The following is a 25,591-nucleotide window of genomic DNA, read 5'->3' on the forward strand; positions in this document are numbered from 1 at the left end:
ATTCTGTGACCGATTATGCTCTAATACCCAGGGTTGTCAAAATGTATGTCTCTCAACGGACAAACCGTAAGTAGAAGCCTACAAAGGGTGCCGCCAGCAAGGGAATGTGACATGCAGATATTCACCCAGTTCCGGCATTTTGTGTGTCGAATAACATCACGTACGCTCTTGCATATGACTAGTAAATTGTGTTGAGTTGCACCTTCCCTTCAGTCTATTGTCTCACCTACTCTCCCCACCTCACTGCGACAGCTGTACACTCATTCACGACCTCAAATATGGCGCACCAACAACGTACTCAGCCATTTGCTAAGAACGCTGAGGAGGGTTGGCAGTCCACAGACCTTGGGAAAGATGGGGGATTTAAAGACTGGAAGCCAGTTGGTGTTTGAGCTATCTTTCTCAACAGCCAGCATCTAACAATAATAAAAGACAGATGCTTGCTCTTGGTAGTCTACTCGAAAAGCCACAACATGATAAAAAGGGACTTGATCAGCTCCGTGCAACAATAGCGGACGACCGGAACAAGTACAAGGAAGAAATTGTACGACTGAGCATACAGATGTGAGAATCAACCACAACGCGATGTAAAGAAGCTGAACGACTAAAAAGAAAGGCTGATGGTATCTACAGTGAAATAGAGCAGAAACGCCATGACGACGAGCTGGCTTCCACGATACTCGAGGGTCTCAGAACCCTAAACCGTCACACACAACACGATATGCCGACCTTTGCGGGTACGAACATTGCAAGCAACGCCGGGTACACATGCATCACCGATGTCCTTAGTACTTCTCAGAGTTTGGTAAAGGAGTACAAGCGACTAGATGGCATGATCTCGAAGCTCCGAGAAGACCAAGCGCATCCTATTGCAGATACATGCAAACGAGACATTGAAGAAACAGAAAATCAGCTCAAATTGGGAGCAAGAGTGGCACTCAAGAATGTGAGCAAGGTCTTGGGAGCTAAGGTAGCAAGCGGTGATGCGAAAGGGCTAACTGATGAAGATGGAGACATGAACATGAACGTAGGTGGGAAGGTGCAGCTGACTTGTGAGTTACTGGAGAGTCTGAGGTATGTGGAAAGGGGAGTCAAGCGCATGATCAAAGGGCTTTCGATAGGCCAAGGCCGCTGAGTGCACTTGACACATGACGACAGGGTCACACAAGAGGCAACTGCTAAGTCTTGAGAATTCTCCGGTTGCAAACCTTGATAAATTATCAAGAATAGTTTTACCAGGTATTTCTTATACTGTATGTAGCTCGTTGCGAAATCAGTTCGCTCCACAATAAATGTAGCTATGATTTTTTCGCCATTCTGCCATTCTGCCATTCTGCCCCAGCAATAGTTCACCACCGCCCGACGCGATAGGACTAGCGGGTATGCACTGACCACCCCACACATTACGCGAAATATCAGTGTTCCGTCTTTTACAGCACCTCCAGCACGACAGCGTCGACAATATACTAACCAACAGTCAAGGTACGTCGGCACGCTATCGTGAATTTTTTGCAGACTGTATACTGACATTGTGACAGATGGGTGCCCTCAAGTGTAAGCGCACGCCGAACCTGGCAATTCCATGCTCGCAACTAATCCGTGGTAGATGTCGAAGAACTTCAGAAGAAGAAGCAGTCGGATATGATGCGCTTCTTGATGCGCGTCCGCGTACGTATAGACGATTGAGCCGGATAACGAACTCTGCTAACATTTGACAGTGCTGGGAGGTATGAGCACAATTCCCCGAGACTGCCCGTCTCAAATTGGTGTACTCGTTGAACTTTGCTGAGAGTGCATCGATAGCTTCGCCAACTTAAGGTCATCCACCGCGCCAGCCGCCCCTCGCGCCCCGACAAGGCCCGCCGCCTCGGATACAAGGCCAAGCAGGGCTACGTTATCTACCGCATCCGCGTCCGCCGTGGAGGTCGCAAGAGGCCCGCTCCCAAGTACGTACAATTGGCAGCGATGTGTTGAGCAAAAGTGCATAGCTAACATTTACTTCTAGGGGTGCCACCTACGGTATGCTTCGAGTGTCAGACTTTTCAAGCAGAACATCAGACTAATAAACCAACAGGCAAGCCCACCAACCAGGGTATCAACCAGCTCAAGTACCAGCGCTCTCTCAAGTCGACTGCTGAGGAGCGTGTCGGCCGTCGCTGCGCTAACCTCCGCGTCCTCAACTCTTACTGGATCAACCAGGACTCGACCTACAAGTACTACGAGGTCATCTGCGTCGACCCCCAGCACAAGGCCATCCGCCGCGACCCTCGCATCAACTGGATCGTCAAGCCTGTCCACAAGCACCGCGAGAGCCGTGGACTCACTGCCACTGGCAAGAAGAGCCGTGGTCTTGGCCGTGGACACAAGTTCAACCACACCACTGCCGGCAGGAGGAAGACCTGGAAGAGGAACAACACCCTCTCTCTCTGGCGCTACCGCTAAATTCGCTGAGCGAGTGGTGTGCTTGGTGGGACGTCTGGTCGATTGTTTCAAGCGTATGGGCTGGCGTGAATGGAATAGGGTGTCCTGGGCTATGTAGCTTCCGAACAGCATCAAGGCTGGCAGGACTTTCAAAAATTAAATACCATGGATTCATGAAGTTTACGACGGATAAATGTAGAGCCAGATATCTTGATTGTGAAGTCACGTGCGTGCTGTAGTCGCCGTGAAGAGAGAAGGATTGCGTCTGACGAAATTTGCTTGACGGATGCAGGTGGTTCTTGGCTGGGCAAGGTCAGAGTGACATGCATGGCTTCTTCTTGGATAGCTGATGGGCCGGTGAGCTAGCTGCAGCAACGACGTCAGACGTGTTGCGATGAGAGCAAAAACGGGGAATGCAGCATGCGTGTTTATTGCGATTCTGCCTCTGTGGTTTGTATGCATAGCTGATGCAGTTGTTTTTGGGGGCCCTTTCAGGATTGCACTAGGGATGTCTGTAGGCTGAAGCAAGCGTTGCCGTGGGCCCCTCGCAGCCAAAACATCTCAGCCCAACCCGCAACGCCTGCAGTACCTCGACGCCAACGCAACAAGCGGCCCAGGCTCCAATCGACGCAGATAATACCCGCGCCTGCTCTGCACCACTGACGACACGTACGGCTGACGAGGTGATTGTGCTAAGATTACTGCTGCCGCAAAGCTTCACCTGGCTATACACAATGTTCCGACGTTCACGCGCGCGGCCAACCAACATCATCTGAGCAGCACTGCCAGGCACCCATACGAGGCTGTGAAGCGCAAAGTCTCTGCAGGCTGCCCAGTAACCGCACTGGCACTCACACGCCTACCTGGCGCCCTCAACTCCTCTCCCCTTCCTTCACAAGACAACTGTCGCCGCAGCCATGGTCAAAGCCGATCCCACGCGAAACTACTATGCCGACCTGAAGGTCTCTGCCACCGCCACCGAAAACGAGATACGCAAGGCTTTCCGAACGCTTGCGCTGCAGTATCACCCGGATCGCAATCCTGGGCGCGAGGCCGAATTCGTTGTCCGGTTTCAGGAAATCCAGGCTGCACACGAGATACTATGTGATCCCACCCAACGAGCAAAGTATGACGCAGAGAGGAGGAAATACAGGAATGCCTCTGCCTCCGCAAATACGCCCAACACGCCGAGAACAAGACCACCCCCTGCCCAGCGCAACACGTACACAACGACTACCCCGAATGGGTCCTACTATCGCGCTCCTCCTCCGAGACCGCAGGCACAGCGTCCCCCACCACCCCAACACCAAAACTCGTATACCACGGGCGCAGACAGGTTTACAAACAAGAACTTCCGCCCGCCTCCAACCGCTCAAAAGCCAGACCCGAGACCCAGAGATGCAGAAGCCCGGGCGAATGTCTTTACAGCATGGCAGAAGATGAAGCCACCGCGGGGCGAGGACGCTCGACAACAAAGCAACAATGCCCACAGCAGCGCATACCCCAATCCTCCAAACAACCCCAACGGCACTCCCTTTGGCCGAAGTCAAAGCACAAGAGCACCTTCTTCCAAGCAGGGATTTGACCCTTCGGTGCCTGGAGTCGACGAGGGACAGGCGCGATCGTCGTATAGGAACTATGCTCGCCCAGCACCAACGCCACCCCACTCTACCACACCTCCCAAAGAAAGCCAGGCCGACAACGTCCCGTACTCAGAAGCTAACCGCGTTCGCACCCCATACTACTCTCACGCCGGGGGAGAGCGAACATCCATGTTTGAGGGTCTAGGTAGATCGGCTAGTGTGCGCAATTCACCGACCTACACCCACAGGGCGAGCTCGTCACAAGATGCGGGCGCATACTCAGATTCGGGTCGCAAGGCACAAGCAAAAGCTGCAAATGGAACTGCAAAAAAGTCCTTTGCACACGGCTACCCCGACTCGAGCGACTCAGACTCTGAACCGGAGGTTTTCACAAAGAGCAATAAGCACCACAATGCTCCACCCGTGCCGCAACATTCGAGACCCCCTCCGCCAACTTGGGCTCAGAGTGGCTTCATGACACCTGATCCAAAACGACAGAGTAATGGGGCTACAAGCCATATGCCAAACACCTTTAAGAGCAGGAGTGAGGAGAGCATCAATATGAAATTCTCGCCTTCGGACTGGCATGGCAAGTTTGAAGGCAATAATAGTTACTTTGCTCCTGACATACCAAAAGGTGCCAGCGGGAAAGGCCGAACCTCTCCCACACGCGGCAGAGCTTCACAACGCAGCGCGACAGATCGGAATCCATTTGCTGCTCAGCCCAACCCATTCGCACCTACCCACCCGATACCTCCTCCGCCTCCTGGGCCACCCCCTGGTCTCAACTTTGCTCAGCCTCCAGTAGCTCCTCACGCTGCAAAATTCAGTCCTCAGGACTGGCAAGAGACATTTAAAGATCCGCATTGGGTGTACAACGATGCCAAGGAAACCTCACCGCGTCGTCCTTCAGAAGCTACAAAGCGGCCAAAGGCGCCGCGAAAGGCGTCTGTGCAGCAAAACGGAGCCTCCAAGGCACAAAGCCAGTCAGATACATCGCGGCCCAAGTACCAAGCTTTTGCTGAAGAGCCAACGAATGGTGATGCGGATGCAATGGATATTGACTCTGGGCCACCATCGTCAGACAAAAAGGGCGCAACAACCGGGCCTACAGTGCCAAAGCTGAACACAACTCTGCCAGGCACCACACCGAACGGCTCTAGCACTGCACCACCTTCTGCTGCCACAGCTAAGCCGCCTGCTGAGGGGCTAAATGGCCTTGGTCCAGATTTCATCAAACCGCTCGTGGAGCCCCAGAAGAATGGACTTGGCGGAATGGCATCTGTTGGAGACGCACTGCCCTTCTCTTCTGAAGCATCCAACTCACATCCCATAAAGGCGAATGCAGCGAAGAGTCTCAAGTATCCCGAAATACCCCTGGCGCCTCCTGTCCCAGCCAAGTTAGATTTGGCCTCGATTGATAACTACTTTGAACGTATGGGCTCTTATGTCAAATCGTACCGAAACTACTGTAAAGTTCTCACTGGGCACTTTGTTGCACGAAGCGTGGAGATGGAGGATCTAGACGATCACTTCATTCGCAACCGTGGGGAGACGACCAAGAAGGTTGGCTTTGTGAGCTACCTGGCCAAGATGGAAGAAGACGAAAGTGTCATGGAGACATGGAAGGTGGCACAGGAACGGCATATTGTTGCGCTGCAACAGTGCGCAGATGTGCGCACAAAGGCTTTGAAGTTGTACCAGACCCTTCAGGCCTAAGATCAGCGCGCCGTCGCTTGTTTTGGGTTTGCAGGTGTGCTGACATATTTCTAGACATGGAAGGAACACGCGCCAGAACAGCGTTCAAAGTGTAGCAGAAAGGTTAGAAACGCTGATTGTTAGTGAGTCCCATATTACTTCGCGAACGCTTGGGCAGCGTTGGATGTCTGGTTCGATGTTGGGAATGAGGATGCGCAGTCCTACCAGACTTGACAGAGGCACGGAGGGTTTGAATAGCAAGGGCGCCTCAAAACACCAGCCGCTTTTATCGAGAAAGAAGAAGTATTACGGTCTTGGGTAGCGATGGCGTTTTCTCTTGTCTCGAGGCTCGGCATTATGAATACCCCCCTGGTTGAAGCTGGGAATGATTGGAATGATGGTTGGATGGCACGCATGAGCAATGTCTAATTAGTATACATATCGAATAGATGGAATACATGATACGTCTACGACTACTATTGATCAAGGGCTGCTTACAAGTGTAACGCGGTAACAGTATTTGTGGCTTTGAGTGGTGGGAGGAGATGTTCGTTTTTGAGCTAGCGCGGCCAAGATAGGACGTTGCATTTACCTCAAACCGTTGCGTGTCTAAAACACGCACCACTCTTGTTCACAGCCACACCCTTGTGTTGTAGCTGCGAAACCTCAGGCAGCCGGAGTTTGACAGCTAACCTGGGGTGCAGAGTGCTGGGAAAGGGAAGAGTTATACGCTTGTGATGGGTGGGGGGAACATGGTTCCACTATTTCCCCCTTTCTTAGTAGAGGACAAATTATGTTTCAGCAGACACGGTTCGCTGATCCCCACGGCGGATGTCCACAAGGGTCAATGAGCTACCGACGCAATCTTGCCTCAGATGACGATTGAAGATGGTAGCTTCCACCGAGGGACCTACAGTCAAGCGGGGGACGCTCGGGCACGGTACATCTTGCGATCTTACTTCTAGGCTCGAGTTGTTACGACCTTCTCTTTGGATTGTCTTGTCTTCTAAGTAAGCCTTTGCTCAGCGCTTGGCCCACCTTTTGGTCTGCCCAAAAAATTAAGTTTCCAAGAGAGGAAGAGGGAAAGATGATGCCATTGCTAATGCACCGGTCGGTGGGGACGTCCGCGCGTACATCATCGGCCCGTGACGTAAGATGTCCACGACGAAAAAGTCGAGAAATGAGTTTCTGGCGTGCGTACGATTTCTGCATGAGATTATGGAGAGTTGCAAGGAAGGGTGCACAGTGAAATAAGCCCCGTTGCGGCGGTACTTGGTCAGTACCTTGCATCACAATACATATGTCGTGGTTACTCGACCGGGAGAGGCGGAATGTAAATAATCCTTTTCTCTTTCTTTCCTCTTGTGTTGTTGCGACTTGCCAGGGCCTGAGAGCCCTTTCTTTTCCCAACCGGTGATACTGAGGGCCCTTGGTCTCTACTAGCAGAGTTTCTTGGCGGGCCAATATGGTGAGCGATTTGCTTACCCCAAAGGTCACCTCACCCACGCCATCGCCAAAGGAGGTTGGCGGGGCGGCGATACAATGGGTGTGTACGAGGAGGGGGAGGATGGTGGTTATGATGGCTGTGTTATTCTCGGTTTTTCTAGGGCTGTCAGGCATGAAACACCATGAGGTATGCCGCGATCCACGTCCAACATCCATGAAGCGGATGGTACACTAACATCATGGTAGGAATTGTCATCAAGACACCGTGGCATGTCTCCGTATTATCCATGGAAAGCATACCTTCCAAGTCTGCCCAAATCCATAAGCTCGGCGTTCAAGACACCCTCGAACTTGACGATACAGATTGAAAACGGCCAAATCGACCATGTACCGGCAAAACTCAAAAAGACGACGCCCAACTTCCACCTCATCATGCCGTTTGAGTATGAGTCAAACAACTTTTGCAAAGCGACGCTGTCTGCCATGTTACTCAACTATCCTCCACCGACTGTGGTACAGTTGAATTCCGGCCATGCGACGAGTGAAAAGCGACATGAGGTGATTCTTAACGACACGCTACATTACCTGAGCAATACGAAGTTGGTCAAAGACAAGGATCTGGTACTCATTGTTGATGCGCAACAGACGTGGTTCCAGCTTTCAAGCGATGTGATGATTGAGCAGTACAAGCAGTTGCTTGAGGATGTCAATTTGCGGTTGTTGAAGAGATATGGAACTGACAAGAATGGGTTTCAGAAGTTCAACCAGACGATTGTATTTGGAGCAGAGAAGATGTGCGAGGGCGATGACAAGGCGTGCAAATACGTGCCATTGTCACCATCTCCCGATAACTTGTACACTACCGAGACTGGCCGGCTGATATCAGAGACGCCCGCCAAGTTTATTAACGCCAGGATGGCCATGGGTCCGGCGAGCGATTTGAGAGCGTTGTACCAGGCTGCGCAGAAGAAGTTTCTGGATCGCAAGAGTCAGTCGCCGACTGTCCAGTCCGTGTTCGCCACGCTATTTGCAGAGCAACAGTTGAGTCGCGATGCCGTTGAGGTAGAAACCAGATCTCCTAGCGCAAAATTCAAAAACTTCTTCGACGGCGGATCCAGGAAGTCAGCAGCCAGACATAGACTAAACCAAGCAAAACTCGAACTCGAACTCTCCAACTTCACCAGACAAGAATTCTCCATCGGCCTCGACTACACCCATACCCTCTTCCAACCCCTCCTCTATACCGCCCCAGACGAACTCATCCCTATCGTTCACAATGACAACAACAACCTAACCGCCTATACCCACTTCAACCGCGACCCATCCTACCTCTCCCTGCCAGTCTCCCTCTATCACACAACCACACCCTTCTCGCGCCCCGATCCAGTAAAACCCAGTCTCTCCCCACACACCCACTCCACACACATCAAAAACCTCGACTACGACCCAAACATCGATGCTTTACCTGACCGCAACGTCCCCTGGACCGACATTCCCTTGATCCAAAACACCTACACGGGCGCCATCCCTGCCGCCCTCGCCGCACAGTTACCTCGCGAACCCAACCTCGCCACGTCGAAGATAACCTGGGATTCCCTTTGGTACGCAGAATACAGACGCGCGTTACTCCGCGTGTACTTCCGTGCGCCGCAGTCCGCGGTGGGATACCACGAGTCGGCTGTTGGCGGGGATCGCATGTGGGATGCGCGCGGGGGCCGGGGCGGGGTGTGGACGGCAGTGGAGCAGAGTTGGTTGCCGTGGGGGGAGGCGGATGGGGTGTGTGGCGCGGTAGAGGACATGAAGGGTGTGTTTGGGGATGGGAAGGGGGTGTGGTTGCATGAGTGGGAGAGGGATGGGGAGACAAGGAGGGTGGGGGTTATGGCGAAGGTGAGGTTTGGGGGGGTTGGTGTATAGTAGACGGTGGGTTGGATGATGGAAGTTTTGATAGGAAACATTTTACGGCGTTTTAGGGGGTTGGATGTATATAAATATCCCGGTAGTTATATGAAATAGAACTCGACATGAAGTAACTGCAAAGAAATTTTCATTTGGAAAGAGTAAGAATATCTAGCTACCCTCAACCTTTGGCTGGCTCTCCGCCAACTTAATCTTGCCCGCCTCATCATACACAATCTCGCGAATCTTGACGCACCGCAGGTGGTTGACCCCCTTGCTGAGACTCGAGTCGTGGTAGAACAAATACCACTTGCCCTTGAACTCGGCAATACTATGATGTGTCGTCCACCCAATCACGGGCTCGAGAATCCTTCCACCGTACGTAAACGGACCCAAGGGGCTATCTCCAATCGCATAGCAAAGATAGTGGGTATCCCCCGTCGAGTACGAAAAGTAATACTTGCCATTGTACTTGTGCAACCACGCCGCCTCGAAAAACCGCCTATCATGGTCCTGCGATTGAAGCTGCTTGCCCTCCTCATCCAGAATAACAACATCAGTCACATCCTCGGCGAAACTCTTCATGTCCTCCGTCAACTTGCCTACTTTGGCGCATAGGGCAGGACCAGACTGCGCCTCCATGGTCTCGTACGCACTCCGCTCGAACTTGCCCGTCTGCCAGCACTGCAGCTGTCCGCCCCAGATACCGCCGAAATACAGGTACGCGGCGCCGTCGTCGTCGACGAAGACGGCGGGATCGATGCTGAAGCTTCCCTTGATGGGTTCGGGCTCGGGTTTAAAGGGGCCTTCGGGGGTATCTCCCTCCGCAACGCCCACGCGGAAAATGCCTTCCTTGTCGCGGGCCGGGAAGAAGAGGTAGTATTTTCCATTCTTGGTGGCGGCGTCCGGGGCCCAGAGTTGCTTGCTGACCCAGGGAATGTCTTCCTGGCGGAGGGCGACGCCGTGGTCGGTTACGGGCCCGCCGACGGAGTCCATGCTGAGGACGTGGTAGTCGTTCATGTCGTATTGGTCGCCATTGTCGTTGTTGGGGATGTTGGATTCGCGGTCGTGCGAAGGGTAGACGTAGAGTTTGTTGTTGAAGACATGGGCCGAGGGGTCTGCGGTGAAGATGTGGGTGACGATGGGGTCTTTGTCCGCCATATTGTTCCTTTCTCTTTCTTTTTTACTTTAAAAACACGTGTGTATGGTATATATTTTTCGTCGGTATATGGATGATTGGATGGATTTGGAAGGAAAAAGAAAAATAAATGGTTCAATGGATTGTATTTCATATGACCCGTCCCGTTCTTATGAATGGAGGGGTATTCCTGTTGCCCCACGGTTCCCTTCCTCCCCTCATCCTCCCACCGGACAAGCTCCCTCCCTATTTACCCGCCGGCACGGCTATCCTCCCATGGCCAAGCTCTCTTCACTTGGGCATCCAAGACGGTTCATAAGAATATCCACCTGCCTCTGCTCAATGGCGCGGGTTTACACATGTTCGTCCCGTGTTGGATGTTGAATCGAGGTTCTGGTGACGTTGGGTGTTTAGCCGTGTATTCTTCCGCTCCGCCCACCCCATGCAGCCGCTCTCTTTTTTGGGGAAAGGATTAAGATTTGGCAATCAATCTGCCTCGGGTCGCCGGCCCTCCTGCGTTTTACCCGCGTTGCGATGCGCTTGTCGCGTAGGATTCCATGTTGGGAATGTTTGGTCATGGGAGGAGATACGTAAGTAGTCGGACAAGAGACATATCTTCACATGTGTCCTCTAAGGCAGCTTGTTGCTCAAGTCATGCAATTGTTCTTTGTAGCAACACAATCATTAAGATATCACAACTACTCAACAGTCTAGAAACCAGCGATGTATCGATGCTCATCAGTTACTTCCGTCACCTCAAACTTCATCCCCACCCTTACTTCACCTACCGTCCTGGGCACAGCCAACATACCATAGCAGGGCTTATACGTGATGCCCTCGTCAATCCTCCGGTACTTCATCAATATATCCCACGGCTGCGTCTTGTGTTTCTCAGCCGTATCCGGGTCAACATTAGGCACCTGACAGCGTGCGCATCGCTGGGTAATATCCAGAATGATGGGTTTCTCACCAGACATTGGTGTAATCTCGATAGTCTTCCAGCGATCTTCATCCCAAGGTGCATTGCTGTCGCCTTTGACAACGATGTTGGGCCGGAAACGGCGGACATCAATGGTATGGTCTGCGGCTGCTTTAAGACGCGTGTTGAGTTCATCAATGCTACTCTTGTTGCCAACTAGGATGGGCATAAGATCCGGGAAACATGTTGATGCGTCCCTTCCTAGGACAGCCGGCGCCCCGTTCGAGACGAGTGGTCGAGGATCGTCAGATACGGGCGGCTTGTATACAAGTCGTACGTCCCTGTCGAAGAAGGCGTTAAAGGGGGCAGTCAGCTCGGGACAATAGACGCGGGTTTCTGTTGTAGTACTCCAGATCTTCGCTGAATGGTCTTCAGTGTTCTCATCAAGCCACTCCTTTGACGGATGCGCTGGGATAGAGAACTCGAGCTTCTCATCTATTGAGTTTGGTGCTGGTGCGGTGACGGTCAGAGTATCAGTCGTTTCATCGTAGGTAGGGCGAATCAAAGTCATTTTGGAGTTTTGGCGGATGGTGAGAAATTCGTATTCTGGGTAGCTGACCCACATCCACTGGCGATCTAGCACGGTTAGTACCCTAGAATTTGGTATTGTGACTGTATTGGGAAGATGCATACCGAGATCGAGGCCTGTAGGCAAGAGCTTTGCCGACTGTACTGATATCCCATGACATGACTTGATTGGGTGTATGAAGAGCGAGGTAATTTCTGTCGGTAGGGGTAGAGGCCCAGCTTTCTTCTTCGACTGTTGGGTCTTGGTGAAATATAGATAAGTGAGGATGGGCATCACGAATGCTGACAGTATGACTGCAGCTTGGGTAGTGCGTGAAGGCTCCATTCTCGTGGTGTCGTTGCGACTCGCGAGCTGCAAGTCCAAAAAAATTCCAAAAAGAGCTGTAGTTTCTATAGTTCAATTGATGCTACTTCGCAGATCATGCAATCTTATATCTCCAACCGATTGTAGTGGCAATGCCAGACCGAATAAAGCTACAGGGCGCGCTTTGATAAGCAAAGTGCCCAGCCAAGCCCAATAGGTGACTTGTTACTCATTTGAACGATGCCCCGCAGCATTCGAACCACAAATAACGACGTGCGAGGATGACGCAAAAGGGCAGGGGAGAGACCTTTGAACTGTCATGGAAAAGGCTTAGCGTTGCCGAACCCGATCTGCAGCAACTCCGCGGCATCCTTGACTTCACTTTGTCTATGCACACTCGACTACTCCTTGTAGCCACCGCATTTCCTACATCTCAACCTCAATTCCCTACGACTAATCTGCGCTAGACGACCTCGTCTTCTTGCTGCTAAACATATATCCCTCCATCAAATCCTCATTAGGATCAGACTCTACAACGTCTCGCTTTCGCTTCCCCTTGAGTACATCAACCTCCTCCTCTAACTGACTGCAATACGCTTCCAGCTCATCCCTCTGAACTGCCTTTCTTTCTAGCTCCCGTACCCGCCATAATAGCTTGATATTGTTTGCCCTGCGGATCTCGCATTCGCGCTCCGCGGCATCTGCGCATTGTCGCAGCTTCTCGAGTTCGGCTTGTGTGTCGCTTGGCGCGTTGTGTCTGCGTTCTTCGCTTGCTTCGAATTCTTTGGGGTTCTGCTGAGAGTTCACGAGTTGGCCTTGCTTCTGCGAGAGTTCCTTTCGGGGTTTGGCTGCTTCGCGTCTGGTTTCGATACATCTACTATTTGCGCAGCACTCGCCATTCAGAGTCCTGTCTCCCCTTATAGTAGTCGATTGGCGCGGCGGAAGGCGCAATCCATCGTCGTATGCATCTTCTGTGATGTCTATGATGTCTCCGGCGACGTTTGCCATGTATCTCTTATGCTCCACCTTGGACATGCCGACCCAGTCCTTCAGCTGATCGTATTCATCGTAGTTGCAAGGATATCTTTCGTGAAATGAGCCGTTTAGGAAGGCGCTTTGCTTGCGCTCCTCAGCTGAGTACATGGCGTGGTATCGCAGTATGACCGACCGCTGGTAAGCAACGCCTGCTAGAAGATTTGGGTAGCCGTAGTAAGGGCGACGCTCCTCGATAGTCGCCAAAGTCACATAAGGCCATGTCCTTGGATCTTTCTCGTCATACTGGGGTAAGATGCTCTTAATCTTGCTTTCTAATCGGCTCGATACAGAACTAAAAGTGCATTGATATGGTAAGATTTCACGCATGGTGAATCTGGAAGATGTTAGTGGATTGCGCTACTCCAATTTGAAGGCTGGGGCATGTACCTGGGTGTCACAAAGGTAAGAGAATACCGCAGTGTTTAATTGCGAGTAAGAAAGTTTGGAACAAATGTGGTTTACGAGAGCCATTGTATGACTTCGCGGGACCTTGCGGTGAGGATGAGCTTTGTCGAGTTGGCGCCCTATTCCCTCACCTTCACCGCAAGCTGAGTTCCCCACAATCAAGTTGATATACAGCTAGGCCATCACTGGAGAATCAAGGTTGCTAGGTGAGTACAGTTCGAAACACCAGAGCACAAGGCAGAACATTCCAGTGACACCGCAGGCAAGGACTACTGACCAATCACGATACACAAAGCAGATAAGATGCAAGATTCTTGACAATTTCGAATTCCTAATACATATACATGATGTTGCAGGTAATAATCCCACATCCGCCTTCACCTCTGTGATCCTATCTCATACCCGTGCACGCCAAACGCGTGTAAAATGCATCATCAATGTCTATTGCATGACCCTAACCAAGGGTTTCCAGAGGGACTACACTCATGTCCGCCCCCCGGATACAATACAAGATATGGTAGAACCCGAACCCGAACCCGAAAAATCTATACAAATACAATTTCCCATACAGACAGTCTTGCTGGTTTGCTCGAAGCGGATGGGACGGTGACTGCGTATGGTAGTAGAATGAAAAGAAGTAAGAAACCAAGTGGCTACTTCTGTTGCAGATGGTAAGAGGTCAGCACTGTTGGTATATAAAGAAAAGATTGGTGGTGCATTGACAAACATCAGAACAATGGACGAGAGGGACTAAGGAATATACAAACCTACGAGAGACCACAAATCCAGACGATGCAAGGACAGCACCTTCTAAGCCTTCTGACTCGTTTTCTTGACAGAACCCTTGTTGGAGATGCGCTTGGAAGATCTTGTTGACTTTGTAACGGGAGACTTGGTTGGGACCGTCACGGGCGACACACTCTTGCTGGGGAGCTCGGGAAGAAACTCGATAGCAGGAACCTGCTCGCACTCATTTCCCTCAAGCATCTGGAGAATGACGTCGACAATGTCTCGAACTTCCTTGTAAGTCTTGCCACGACCAAGCGACAGGTCCAACTCACGGAGCACTTCGACGGGCGCCTCAAAGTGCTTGCCAGGAACAGGCGCGACGCACTTCTCAGCGTCTTCGGCGCTCATACCTGAGGCCACTTGGCGCGAGTACTGGTTCAAGCGGATTTCTTCGGACTTCTTGAGCGTGATCTTGTAGGTGGTACCGGGGAACTGCTTCTCAATGATGTCAAACTGGCGCAGAATGAGGTGAACTTTGCGGATCTGCCACTTTGCCTTGTCGTACGTCGCACGCTGGTAGTGCTTGCGGCAGAAGAGTGGCCACTCAGTAATGTCACGCGTACAGGCCTTATTGCGGCCAAAGTGATCCGAAATGACTTTGCGCGACAGGTCTTTGGTATACTGGCCGGTCTGACAGCGTGTGTGTCGGTCGTTCATGCAGATGAATTCGCGCTGGAAATCGGGGACGTCTTCATCTGCTTGCTCTGAGATACTATCAGACACTACCTGTTGACGCGCAGCTTATTTAGTCTCTATTCTAAGCGTTTTTTGGAGCACTTTGCAGTGGTGCCGCAAGAGGTGCTCAAAAACAAATGCCCAGAGATGCAAACACTTACTGGCTCGGTTACGAGGGTGTCTGAGGACACACTAGGTGACAAGACCCTATCTTTTACGGCCGTGTGTGGATCATGAGGTGAATCTGGTTCAATTGTCTCGCTCCCCTTCAGATTCGCAGTTGGCTTGTTCAAGAGGTTGTTGAGGCTCATGGCGTTGCGGATGATCTCGACCCTAGTGATCTCAATCGGGAGGGGGTTGGTCGGGAGATCAACCTTGCAGTTGGTGGACATGCTGAAAGCGCTGTTGAAAAGAAACCTAGAACGGAATATTGATGAGATATAGTGACTGGCAGATGTTAGTCTACTGGCGTTGACAGCGTTCAGTCCCGGACGAGGTCTCGACGCTGCTGAGCGAGAGGTTTTTGAAGTGAAAGACAGAGTACGTGGCGGTAGGATTGCGGCAGGCAGACGAGTAGTGAATTCAAGTCCTCAGTGACAATAGTCACGCCGTTTGAGTCAAAGCTTGGCCAGCTCACCCTCATTGACGTGTAGTGATGAATTGTATGACGCAGCCGTAATTCACTGCTGTGACGTACGATTCGACGAGAATGGCCCAAGGCCAAATGAGGCTCGCCAAACAACCATGTGCCTCGCAATTGAATCCAGCTGCGAAGTCCATGGGATACGGTGACCTGCCAGGTGACTGCGCAGTGCCGCGTTTGCATGTGGTCCTCATGCCTCCGCACCATAAATGGACCATCACGCACGATCAGACTTGACCAAGACGATCACATATTAATCATTGAATTAAATAATGCATCAGTTGCAAATTACCAGGCATCGTGGTGTTCGGGTGATCCCCAACGAAGACAGCACTAGACGAATGCGAAAGAGACATGACGGAATATCCTGGTAGTGCTCACAAAGACTGGAAACGAGTCGAAGAAATGTTGCATATAGAAGAGACAAAAGGTGAAGAAACAAAAGAATACAGCTGTGCGAATGTTTGCAAATCTTCACATTTGGCACTAGGAAGTGACTGATATGGTAGGAAGTAATGAGTTTGGAAGCGACGACCTACGTATACTACCCCATTCGACAAAGCTACCGAGTCACAACTACAAGGCCGCTTTCAAGGACCTTGAATTGTATTCCATGGCTGGTTAGTCAATCTCTATGAACACCTGGTCATCTTTGAACGGCAGATTGAACGAAGCCCATGCACTTCTGATTGTTCGAGGTCGAGTCTCTGGACAGCCAACGGTGCCTGAAGCTTGGTTTGATCAAGCGCTTGAGGACCATAAAATGGCTGATAACTGAATCCAGAAACTTCACAGTTCCGTATTCCAGACAACCGATGATGGAGAGATGTAGTCGTCTCGATCGACACGCGACAATGGTCTTCTATAGGGACCTTGACGGGTGAAGGAATTACGGGCTGAGCTACGCCTATGAAGCCCACAACCATAACGAAGATCCACACCGGAAATCCTGGAATGATTAGCGCAAACAAAGAAAATCTATCTTGAGATTAAGCATTTTGGAATGGGAAAAGTCGAGTCAAGTTGGAAAGCGAGGTCGCCTCTGCTTAGTCACCTATCGGAGGGAGCTAGCAGCGATAACGGACACACGTGCGCGAAGAGGCTCAATTCCGTCAACAGCCTTGGCGTCTTTTCGCGCTTGTCGACGGGTAGTGAGGAGCTCCTGGTCAACGCTGCATTCTGTTTCTCCGACAAGCAAATCGCTGGGCACGCCAGTATACTCTCTCTCGTCGCTTGATATGCGCCCATACGTCATTTCTATTACAAAAGTCCATTCTACCCACCCTCTTCTGGGCTGAGCGCGTTCGCGGCCTCTCCAACGCCATCCACCCGACCCAGCGCTCCTCCAGCCACGATGCCGCCCAACACAGGCACAAGAACCTCCACGAGACAAGGCAGGGCCACGGTCCGACCTACAAACTATTATGCGCGCACCTTTGCCGGAAGACTTACTGCCAGCGGAATGGAACAGACACCCGAGGCCTCGACCAGCGCGCCCGGCTTCCTGCCAGCCCTCACACACTTCACGGGCGCTGTCGATGCGTTCCCCAAGGAAATTATCAAGCACTTTTCCATGTTCAAGGAGGTCGAGGCTAAGCTACACGACCCGGAACACTTGCTCGAGGAGTTGCTCGACGAGATTGCCCACCAGCCCGTCACAACAAGGGTCCAAGCATCAGCCGCCGGCCAGAATGCAGCGGGAGCGGAAAACAGCGCCAACGTAAGTCCCGACGTCACATAGGGTAGCTGTAAAAGCTTAACACCTGCAGTCGTCCCAGAACCCTGAGACCCTCTCCCCGGAAGAGCAGGCCGCGATACGGAAGCGCCAGCTCTTCTTTCGCCTGCGCATGCTCATCGCAAACATGCTCCCTACGCTCGACGAGAAACTGGTAGTGCTTCAGGGCGCAAAGGCCACCAAAGACAAAGGCCTCATGCGGATGCACCACTCATACGCGCAGCTCGATGGCGAAATCAGCGACGAAGCACGATACGGTAGTCTCACCCACTGGGCTTATGCAGACAAAGAGGAAAAGAAAAAGGGCGGCCAATCTCACGAACGGCAGCGGCGTGAAGTGGCAGCGGCAAACAACCTTGCGGCAGCGGCCCAACACGTGCATGATGTCGACTCCATTGCTGCAAAAAGCGAGGCCCGGCGCGAGGCGATGCACGCGAATAAACGCAATCGGCACCAGCAGGTTGATTCGGACTTTGATGACCGACCAGCGAAGAAACCCCAGAAGAGGAAGCCAGCACCTGCGGAGACGGCGCCCACACCCGAAAACAGAGGGATTGGCCTGGGTATATCGAGCAATGGTGCAGGTCCCAACGGCAAGCGAAAAAAGACGGAAAAGGCCCTCGCTGCAGCAACACCGGCTGCTCCTCCTATGGAACGGTCCACAAGCAGTGCGCTGAAAGCTGTCAGCAATGGAGCGCGGGGTGGATCAAGCCCGCGAGGCACGCCAGTCCCAGAGAACAGCGCCGCAAAGCGCAAGCCGCGAGCAGCTCCTGCGCCCGCGCAACGCAAGAACCCAATGCCGCCATACTCGCCCCCCATGGCTGCATCACCCCTTGCTGCTAACTTTGCCATCAGCAAAGCCACTGCCGGCGCAGCAGATCGACCCCTGTCGGCGCGGGCTCGCAAGAATTCTACGGCAACGTCTGTGACATCAGGTAAAGATCAAGACGTCCCACCCGGACGTCGACCGTCCTCTTCCCACTCTATACAACAGGTTATAACCAGCAATGTGATTGCCGAAATCGAGCAAGCTGCTGGCATTGCGCGGGACAATGCCTCGACAAAAGTGGCATCAACTCCGAAGGAGCCTGCAGACGCACAACCAACATTTGAAACATCAAATATGAAAGTGGAAGACCTGGGGCAGCCAGAGCCAGAAAGCATGGAGATTGATACCCCTGCGCCGGCCCCAGCCTCAGGCCGACCCGGCCGAACGTCCAAGACTTCGACGCCCGTTGTCGGCGCCTTTCCCGAAGTAGCCATGTCGCGGAGCCGCAGCAGCCGCAATGCGAATAATGGCAGCTCCAACACATCGTCAGAGAACAACAGTACGACTACTGGCACCGTGTCGAAACGGGGCCAGAAGAAGAACGCACAACAAAATACCAATGTTGGAAATGCATCTCCAGCGTTGAAGGCCACATCCCAGGTCAAATCGAACCCTACATCGTCGGCGGCAAGCTCTGTTGCACAAGAACAAGACTATCAAGAAGCCGAGCCCGAAGCTGAGGCTGAGGTGGAATCGGAAGAAGACGGAGACGAGCCCCGATATTGCTACTGCAATGAAGTGTCATATGGCAACATGATTGCTTGTGACAACGATGACTGCCCGCGCGAGTGGTTCCATCTCGGCTGCGTACACCTTGAGAAGCCGCCTACGGGGCGGGCGAAATGGTTCTGCAGCGACGAGTGCAAGGACACACACGCCAAAGCCAAGGCCAAGGGGGGCCGTCCGGGAAGCAGTAGACAATAGGAATTAGGAAGGAGTTCAAGGCGTTCTGGGACGGGTCCGGCGACAGCTGGGTCTAGGCAAGGCCCGAAGGGAAAGGGCAAGGCTAGGTTAAATCTCTGGGATGGTTGGAATGCTCTCTGAGGGCTTCCGGCTTGGGTCTGATTTTCTTTTGATTCTTTTGTGTGGGTTCTGGCGGCGTTTTCTTTTCTTCTTTGGAAAGGCAGGTATCGTGGCGCTGTTTTTGCTACAGCAGTGGTAGTTGGGCGTGCGATATCCGTTGTGGCAGACTATCTGGCGTTTTGCATGGTTGGATCCTGCATTGAGAAGTGCATCCTCGAGTTCTCATCGCTATTATTGCATATGAGCCCACAATCATCATAGTCCCCATGTGTAGCATAGCTGATTGTAGATAATCATATTTTGACATGCTGTTAGTTGTGTTATGAGTGGTGAGGCCGAGGGGTCTGACGCGCGTGCATGTACTTGGTCGTGTGTGGACTGCCTGCCGGATCCCCGCCAACCCCAGCACTGCCCCTGGAGATCCACTCCTGTCGTGAAACTGCCTCGCTGTGATTGGCTGGTGTATAAATGCCATGCAGTACAGCCAAACGGGCCATCTGGACCCTGGCGCGCTAACTCGCAGCAATGATGCAGCATATCTCACCGCTTCAAGAGGTGGACATAAGTGCTTCAATTCCATAGATTGCTCGTTTTGTCCTGTTGTTCTTCAATTCATTCTGTCGACTCTGCAATGGCACTATCAGAAACCCCTTCAGCTGAAGAGCAGCTCATCTGCGAGCCTCAAGGTGGGGCCCCAAATGCCCCTCCAGACCTTCGCTTCCTACACTACAATGATGTTTACCATGTCGAGGCCGGGTCTAGAGAGCCAGTTGGAGGTTATGCGAGGTTTCAGACCCTGGTCAACTACTACCGCGACGATGAGAGGTTCCAAGGGCAGTCAAACCTCTTGACCTTCTTCTCCGGAGATGCCTTCAATCCAAGCATTGAAAGCAGCATCACCAAAGGTTAGGAAACTAATGTTGTTGAGCTTTGTTAACAGATGAATCTGACGGACACAATCAGGCCGTCACATGGTACCTGTGCTCAACACCATTGGTACAGACGTGTCTTGCGTTGGTGTACGTACATCCATCTTCTTGAGTTCAGCCATATCTGACCCCCAACCAGAACCACGACCTCGATTTTGGCGTCAAGCAGTACCGCTACCTCACAGGCAAATGCAAGTTCCCATGGCTTCTTGCCAACGTTCACGACCCAGCCCTCGGCGACGGCGTACCGCTCGGAAACGCGGAGAAAACAGTTATCCTCACAGCATCTAATGGCATCAAAGTTGGTGTTATTGGACTTGCTGAACGAGAGTGGCTCGATACAATCAACTCTCTACCACCAGACATCATCTACAAGAGCGCGTCAGAGACGGCAAAGGAGCTCATTCCTGGATTGAGAGAGCAGGGTGCTGAGATCATCGTTTGCGTGTCGCACCAGCGTGAACCAAATGACAACAAGTTGGCAAAGCAGTGCGGAGGAGAGTTGATTGACATAATCCTCGGTGGCCATGACCACTACTACTCGTACAGTCTCATCAATGGTACACAGGTGCTGAGATCTGGCACAGACTTTAAGCAACTCTCACACATCGAAGCGTGGCGAAAGCCAGAGGGTAAGGGCTGGGACTTTAAGATTGTGCGACGAGATGTCGTCGGCAGCATACCTCAAGACCCACAGGCTATGGCGTTGGTCGAGGAGCAAACACGAGAGATTAGGAAAAGGCTGGACAAGCCGATTGGATACACTGCCGCGCCTCTCGATGCTAGATTCACCACTGTACGAACAAAGGAGTCAAACATAGGTAACTTTGTCTGTGACCTTATGCGATACTACTACTCAGCCGACTGCTGCATCATGGCAGCAGGAACTATCCGGGGTGATCAAATCTACCCGCCTGGCGTGCTGAAGTTGAGAGACCTCGTCAACTGTTTTCCGTTTGAGGATCCTGTTGTGGTTCTCAAAGTCACTGGTAAAGCGATACGAGAAGCACTGGAGAATGGTGTGAGCAACTACCCAGCTTTGGAAGGCCGATTCCCCCAAGTCTCAAACATTATCTTTGAAGCGGACTATTCACAGCCGCCCCACTCGCGCATCAAGAGCGTTATGATTGGCGAGGAGCCAGTAGACGAGACGAGGGAGTACGTGCTAGCTACGCGGGGATACATGGGCCGTGGAAAGGGTACGTCATCTCGTCTTTCTTGACAGTACCCAAAACCCCCTTTACTAATAATTCCTCAGATGGCTACACATCCCTTCTAATCGAAGAAGAAGGCGGTGTCGCCAAAGAAATCGTATCCGAAGAAAACGGCGTGCTAATCTCCACCATTCTCCGCCAATACTTCATGTCGCTCAAAGTAATGGGCAAATGGAAGCGCTGGGGCGAATCAATGAACAACAAATTCAACTCTATCCAGACCAACCTTCAGAAAAACCACGGCCACGCATTCCATGATCCCTCACCTCGTTCACCAGACAAATCCACACCCGCCCAGCACCCCAGCATAAGCAGAGTCGTCGAACAGTCCAGTCCGCCTGATTCTTCGGAATCGTCAGACCCGGATGCAGACGAGGACGAAGACGATGGACCTTTGATTGTAGAAGACAAATCGAAGCCTATCAAGTTCTCAGATCACCAGATCGAAATGATCCGCCGCGTAATGCGTAAATGGTGGCGCGTAGCAGGTCTCAAGGGCAACCCTTCGCTCTGCGATGAGCTGGGCGGCAGCGAGTTCCAGGTCAATTGGACACGAGCTATCGCGCCGAGGTTGGAAGGTAGGATCAAGGACGTGGGACCTAGTGTTGCTATTGAAGCCTAAACCTAAAGCTTGAACGTAGTGATCTCATAGATGGAAGAGAAAATACAGAAGAGGGCATGAAGATGAACATGACATTAAACATTTTCAAGTATTCTATACCTGCGTACATGTCCCCTTACCCTTTCCCTTTGTAGAACGGATTCTCCCTTTAACGCCAATAAAAAGTCTAGGCTACGTACGTACTCAGATTCTACCATTGCGTACCACGACGAAACATTGCAAAAATGGGTAGAAAAAGGGTAAAGGAAAAGAAGCAAAGGGTTTACATAAAATTTTCCTCTCGGGAAAAAGGAGGGAAAAAAAGAAGAAGAAGAAGAGAGCGTGTAAGGGTATACAAAACAAGATTACATGAGGATATTATATCTTTTCCAATTGATGCGTCGAAAGGAAAAATCCGGTTCCGTCCAAGAAAAAATGGAAAAGGACAACGTAAATCAGCATCTCTTTCTATCTTAACAAAACGTCATATCTTCGCCAGTCTTGGCCAAAAGAAAAAAGGCTATGAGGACAAGGGAATTACAAGTTCTAATGCGGCGTCGTCATGGTCCTGGAGAGATTGGACCGCTGCGGCAACGACTCCTTGCGCAGCTGTCTCACAACCGCCTCTAGCTTTCTCCGTTCTTCTTGCTCAGCCTGTTGTATATGTTAGTCACACTGCATCAAACCCCCAAAGCAGTCAGGGAAAAAGAAGGGAAAAAACATACCCTCAAAGCCTTCAACCCCTCGGCCGTGCGATCCCTCATCATCTTTCTAAAATCCTCTCTCAACATCCTAATACTCGTAGCTCCCATGTCCAACTGCATAGCACCGGAGCCAGTCCCCATTGGAGTCCCTGGACTCCTAATTCCCAACCATTTGACCTTCTCATCGCTGAGCTCCCGCTCAAGCGCCTCCTTGTCATCCCTCAGCTTGTCAATTTGAGACTCAAGCGCATCGCGATCTTTTTCATTGGCAATAGCGTCACGAGTGAGAGCCTCGTATTCGGCAGCCATGGCAGAGAGTTCAGCCTTAAGGTTGCGCTCTGACTGGCGGGCTTCGGCTTCGGATTGGGAGGCCACGTCTTGAACTTTGCGGAGGGCCTCGAGTTCGCCGCGGAGAGCTTGGTTTTGGTCGGCGAGCTCGTCGAGTTCTTTTTTGATGGCCGGGTTAGCGGCAGAGTCGGCGGCGCGCTGGGCGCGGGTGCCGTAGGCGCCGTCGAGTTCGGCTTTGGCGAAGGTGAGTTCGGTGGTTAGGCGGACGATTTCGCCTTCGAGTTTGCGAAATTCCTCTTCTTTTGCGTTGAGCATATTGGTTGCGTCGAGGGAGCGGGCTTCGGATGCTTCCTTTGCCGCAGTCACTGCTTGCAGAGCAGCTGTGGCTTGGTCGGTTCTTTGCGTCAATTCGGCAAGTTGAGTTTTGAGAGTTTCACCTTCGCCGCGGGCTTCCCTTAGCTCCTTCTCAAGCATAAGAGCGCGCTCCTGGGCATCCCGTACTTGGGCCTCGTAGCCAGCAGTACGTTCCTCTGCCTCTTGTGACGAGACATTGTATGCACTGTTGCGTTGTTGGTGGTCTTTGAGCTCCTCTTCGTAAGAAGCAGCGCGCTTCTCAGCGTCTTGAAGCTTGCTCTGGTAGTTCACAGCCTGCTCCTGGACGTCCTTAAGCTGATTCTCGTAGGCGACGACACGCTGCTTGGCCTCCTTCAGTTCCGATTCGAATGCAATCACACGCTCTTGTACATTGATCAGCTGAGCCTCAAGTCCCGCATTACGTTCTTGTGTCCCGCGCAGAACCTCTGTATCGGCATTGCCCTTTTGCGCATCAAACTGCGACAATTGGCTCATGGCCCGCTCGAGTTCATCTTCCATCGACTTCTTTTCGGACCTCGCACTGAGAATTTGAGTGTTGAGACGCTCAAAGTCTGCCTCCTTTTGTGCATCAGACTTGCTATTGAGCTCACGTTGCTGTTTGATCTGGCGCAGAAGAACCGACTGCTTCTCTTTGAGGCTAGTAGCACGCTTGAAGAGGAATTGAATCTTTGAGGAAAAGGCGAGAAGCGAGTACTGCTCATTGCTGTTGAAGTCTTCGTCAGGAGAGAGTTGTTCGTCGGCATCTGGGTCTTCGGCAAGCAGTCGGCGTCGCTCACGCTTGCGTTCGAGCGCCTGCTCCTCACCAGTTTGGATCATGTCCCACAGACCCTTGATTGTACTCTCATACTTTTCAGCCTTTTCAGAATCCTCGCCCATGGAAGCACCAGAGCCAAGTTCCTTGATGCGCTCAGCCATAGCAAACTGGATCTGCTCGAGGTTGTAGAACGTATCCTCCATGTAATTGAGCTGCTCTGTGGAGCCATTGCCGTTGATTGCTGGTGGTGGAAGTATCTTCTCATTTTGTTCATTCTCGGAGCGGGAAACGACCGAATAAAGTTGGTTGTTGATATTCTCCAGACGACCTTCGACCTCACTTAGCGTCTGCCTGGCGTTTGTGCGGATATTGGCTTGTTCTACGCTGATGTTGCGGATACCTTGGTCGAGAAAGTCGAGCTGGCGGTCAATGGTTGAAGCATCCAATGTTCCTTCGAGCACAAGTGGCGGCAAAGAGTAATCCTCGTCCCGTTCGGGGTTGGCCTCGATGATGAGATTGCGTAGTCGCTCATTCATTTCTTGGAGCCGCGTGGCCAGTGCGCCAAATGCTTGATTCGACCGCTCGGGTTGGTGGTGCGTTCCGTTCTGGAGAACAGTCATGAGATTGTCGAGGTTCTCCGGGGTTCGGTAGAGGCTTCGTTCGTCAAAAGCACCCGCGCTCATACCGTTCAGACGGGTATCATCGTACGTGTCGAGGCTGGCGGGGCTGTCTGGTCTCCGAAAACGATCCTCTGACTGGTCGTTTTCTTCCCGCTGCTTGGGTCCCTTGTGCGTGAGTTGGAGTACGGCGGCCGTGTGCATGAGCAATTGCATGTCGATCATGCGCATGCGAGACTCAATCTCCAGACATTCGCGGATAAACTCCTCGACCTTTCGGTTGCTCGATTCTAAACCCTCCTGCTCCTTGGCATCATAATCAGGAACTGGATTGCTGCCCTTGCTGGCCAGGCCTCTCTTGTGGCCGTTTCCCTTAGTGCCAGCGAGGCGGCCGAGCGAACGGGTGGCATCGCGGATCTTGGTTTCAGACTCGAGTTTGCGGCGGACTGTGGCCAGGCGGGTGTCGAGCACCTTCTGCTCCTGCTTGAGCGCGTCGACCTCCTCGACGGTGAGAATGTCAAACTGCTGGCTGTCTCCTATAGCCGTCTCGACCAGCAGGTGCATAGCGACAGGGTCGGTGTTGAGGGCATCGAGGCCGCGCTTTCCCGAGTTGCGCGGTGTGTACATGCCGTTTTCGCGGACTGTTTCCCGGCGGCCGTCTACAAAGACGTCTGGAGGGGGAATGAAGGCACTGGTGCCAAAGCGCGGTGAGATTTGGTAGGCCATGGGGAAGAAGCTAGGCGACGGAGCATCAACACCAGACGGGTAGTTTGACGTGGGCGAAGGGAAACCGAACTGGGCACGGGGACTGAGAGCGTCGCCCGCATAGGGGAACTGGGTGCGCAGGCCATTGTTGCTCATGGTGGCTCGCAGTCGCAACGGGCGGCGAGAGGGCGAGTCGAGGCGGTGGGGAGCGGAGAGGGAGCGGAGAGAGAGGGCGACGGGGGCGCAGAGGAACAGGATGCGCGTAGCAGCCAGCGAG

General features: G+C 52.3%; 11 protein-coding genes across 11 annotated transcripts; 6 read left to right on the forward strand and 5 right to left on the reverse strand.

Moving 5' to 3' along the window:
• Nucleotides 1-400: 400 nt before the first annotated feature.
• On the forward strand, nucleotides 401-1,135 carry COCSADRAFT_133029 (uncharacterized protein; the record flags this gene model as incomplete). Its single annotated transcript, XM_007697493.1, has 2 exons — nucleotides 401-564; nucleotides 634-1,135. Exons 1-2 carry the CDS (start codon nucleotides 437-439, stop codon nucleotides 1,133-1,135), a joined length of 630 nt encoding a protein of 209 aa, XP_007695683.1. The 5' UTR covers nucleotides 401-436.
• A 302-nt stretch (nucleotides 1,136-1,437) lies between these two features.
• Nucleotides 1,438-2,442, forward strand: COCSADRAFT_133030 (uncharacterized protein; the record flags this gene model as incomplete). The annotated part of the gene is made up of 6 exons (XM_007697494.1): nucleotides 1,438-1,482; nucleotides 1,539-1,554; nucleotides 1,607-1,668; nucleotides 1,719-1,727; nucleotides 1,804-1,950; nucleotides 2,059-2,442. The coding sequence occupies exons 2-6, from the start codon at nucleotides 1,539-1,541 to the stop codon at nucleotides 2,440-2,442; spliced, it is 618 nt and encodes a 205-aa protein (XP_007695684.1). The 5' UTR covers nucleotides 1,438-1,482.
• A 551-nt stretch (nucleotides 2,443-2,993) lies between these two features.
• On the forward strand, nucleotides 2,994-6,176 carry COCSADRAFT_32900 (uncharacterized protein). Its single transcript, XM_007697210.1, has one exon. It carries the CDS (start codon nucleotides 3,339-3,341, stop codon nucleotides 5,721-5,723), a length of 2,385 nt encoding a protein of 794 aa, XP_007695400.1. The 5' UTR covers nucleotides 2,994-3,338; the 3' UTR covers nucleotides 5,724-6,176.
• Nucleotides 6,177-7,269: 1,093 nt separating this feature from the next.
• COCSADRAFT_80287 (uncharacterized protein) lies at nucleotides 7,270-9,062 on the forward strand (the record flags this gene model as incomplete). Its single annotated transcript, XM_007697495.1, has 2 exons — nucleotides 7,270-7,335; nucleotides 7,395-9,062. 2 exons carry the CDS (start codon nucleotides 7,270-7,272, stop codon nucleotides 9,060-9,062), a joined length of 1,734 nt encoding a protein of 577 aa, XP_007695685.1.
• Nucleotides 9,063-9,178: 116 nt separating this feature from the next.
• Nucleotides 9,179-10,637, reverse strand: COCSADRAFT_133038 (glycoside hydrolase family 43 protein). The gene has a single exon (XM_007697496.1). It carries the CDS (start codon nucleotides 10,203-10,205, stop codon nucleotides 9,216-9,218), a length of 990 nt encoding a protein of 329 aa, XP_007695686.1. The 5' UTR covers nucleotides 10,206-10,637; the 3' UTR covers nucleotides 9,179-9,215.
• A 190-nt stretch (nucleotides 10,638-10,827) lies between these two features.
• COCSADRAFT_107810 (uncharacterized protein) lies at nucleotides 10,828-12,133 on the reverse strand. Its single transcript, XM_007697497.1, has 2 exons — nucleotides 11,795-12,133; nucleotides 10,828-11,737 (listed from the first exon to the last, which is right to left on the reverse strand). Exons 1-2 carry the CDS (start codon nucleotides 12,012-12,014, stop codon nucleotides 10,893-10,895), a joined length of 1,065 nt encoding a protein of 354 aa, XP_007695687.1. The 5' UTR covers nucleotides 12,015-12,133; the 3' UTR covers nucleotides 10,828-10,892.
• A 292-nt stretch (nucleotides 12,134-12,425) lies between these two features.
• Nucleotides 12,426-13,497, reverse strand: COCSADRAFT_349200 (uncharacterized protein). The gene has a single exon (XM_007697498.1). The coding sequence runs from the start codon at nucleotides 13,353-13,355 to the stop codon at nucleotides 12,447-12,449; it is 909 nt and encodes a 302-aa protein (XP_007695688.1). The 5' UTR covers nucleotides 13,356-13,497; the 3' UTR covers nucleotides 12,426-12,446.
• Nucleotides 13,498-14,243: 746 nt separating this feature from the next.
• COCSADRAFT_167209 (uncharacterized protein) lies at nucleotides 14,244-15,289 on the reverse strand (the record flags this gene model as incomplete). The annotated part of the gene is made up of 2 exons (XM_007697499.1): nucleotides 14,244-14,948; nucleotides 15,059-15,289. The coding sequence occupies 2 exons, from the start codon at nucleotides 15,287-15,289 to the stop codon at nucleotides 14,244-14,246; spliced, it is 936 nt and encodes a 311-aa protein (XP_007695689.1).
• Nucleotides 15,290-16,680: 1,391 nt separating this feature from the next.
• On the forward strand, nucleotides 16,681-19,438 carry COCSADRAFT_195955 (uncharacterized protein). The gene is made up of 2 exons (XM_007697500.1): nucleotides 16,681-17,260; nucleotides 17,310-19,438. The coding sequence occupies exons 1-2, from the start codon at nucleotides 16,895-16,897 to the stop codon at nucleotides 19,026-19,028; spliced, it is 2,085 nt and encodes a 694-aa protein (XP_007695690.1). The 5' UTR covers nucleotides 16,681-16,894; the 3' UTR covers nucleotides 19,029-19,438.
• Nucleotides 19,439-19,758: 320 nt separating this feature from the next.
• Nucleotides 19,759-21,892, forward strand: COCSADRAFT_79640 (uncharacterized protein; the record flags this gene model as incomplete). The annotated part of the gene is made up of 4 exons (XM_007697501.1): nucleotides 19,759-20,032; nucleotides 20,091-20,146; nucleotides 20,196-21,255; nucleotides 21,315-21,892. The coding sequence occupies 4 exons, from the start codon at nucleotides 19,759-19,761 to the stop codon at nucleotides 21,890-21,892; spliced, it is 1,968 nt and encodes a 655-aa protein (XP_007695691.1).
• Nucleotides 21,893-22,417: 525 nt separating this feature from the next.
• COCSADRAFT_167212 (uncharacterized protein) lies at nucleotides 22,418-25,470 on the reverse strand (the record flags this gene model as incomplete). The annotated part of the gene is made up of 2 exons (XM_007697502.1): nucleotides 22,418-22,525; nucleotides 22,597-25,470. The coding sequence occupies 2 exons, from the start codon at nucleotides 25,468-25,470 to the stop codon at nucleotides 22,418-22,420; spliced, it is 2,982 nt and encodes a 993-aa protein (XP_007695692.1).
• Nucleotides 25,471-25,591: the final 121 nt, after the last annotated feature.

This window comes from Bipolaris sorokiniana, assembly GCF_000338995.1.
Source record: "Bipolaris sorokiniana ND90Pr unplaced genomic scaffold COCSAscaffold_2, whole genome shotgun sequence".
Classification (NCBI taxonomy): domain Eukaryota; kingdom Fungi; phylum Ascomycota; class Dothideomycetes; order Pleosporales; family Pleosporaceae; genus Bipolaris; species Bipolaris sorokiniana.

Coding starts and splice junctions, on each gene's coding strand:
- COCSADRAFT_107810 (XM_007697497.1), bottom strand. CDS start 12,014: ATGGAGCCTTCACGCACTACCCAAGCTGCAGTCATACTGTCAGCATTC. Junction 11,738..11,794: donor GCCTACAGGCCTCGATCTCG/GTATGCATCTTC, acceptor TAACCGTGCTAG/ATCGCCAGTGGATGTGGGTC.
- COCSADRAFT_32900 (XM_007697210.1), top strand. CDS start 3,339: ATGGTCAAAGCCGATCCCACGCGAAACTACTATGCCGACCTGAAGGTC.
- COCSADRAFT_349200 (XM_007697498.1), bottom strand. CDS start 13,355: ATGCGTGAAATCTTACCATATCAATGCACTTTTAGTTCTGTATCGAGC.
- COCSADRAFT_195955 (XM_007697500.1), top strand. CDS start 16,895: ATGCCGCCCAACACAGGCACAAGAACCTCCACGAGACAAGGCAGGGCC. Junction 17,261..17,309: donor GAGCGGAAAACAGCGCCAAC/GTAAGTCCCGAC, acceptor TAACACCTGCAG/TCGTCCCAGAACCCTGAGAC.
- COCSADRAFT_133038 (XM_007697496.1), bottom strand. CDS start 10,205: ATGGCGGACAAAGACCCCATCGTCACCCACATCTTCACCGCAGACCCC.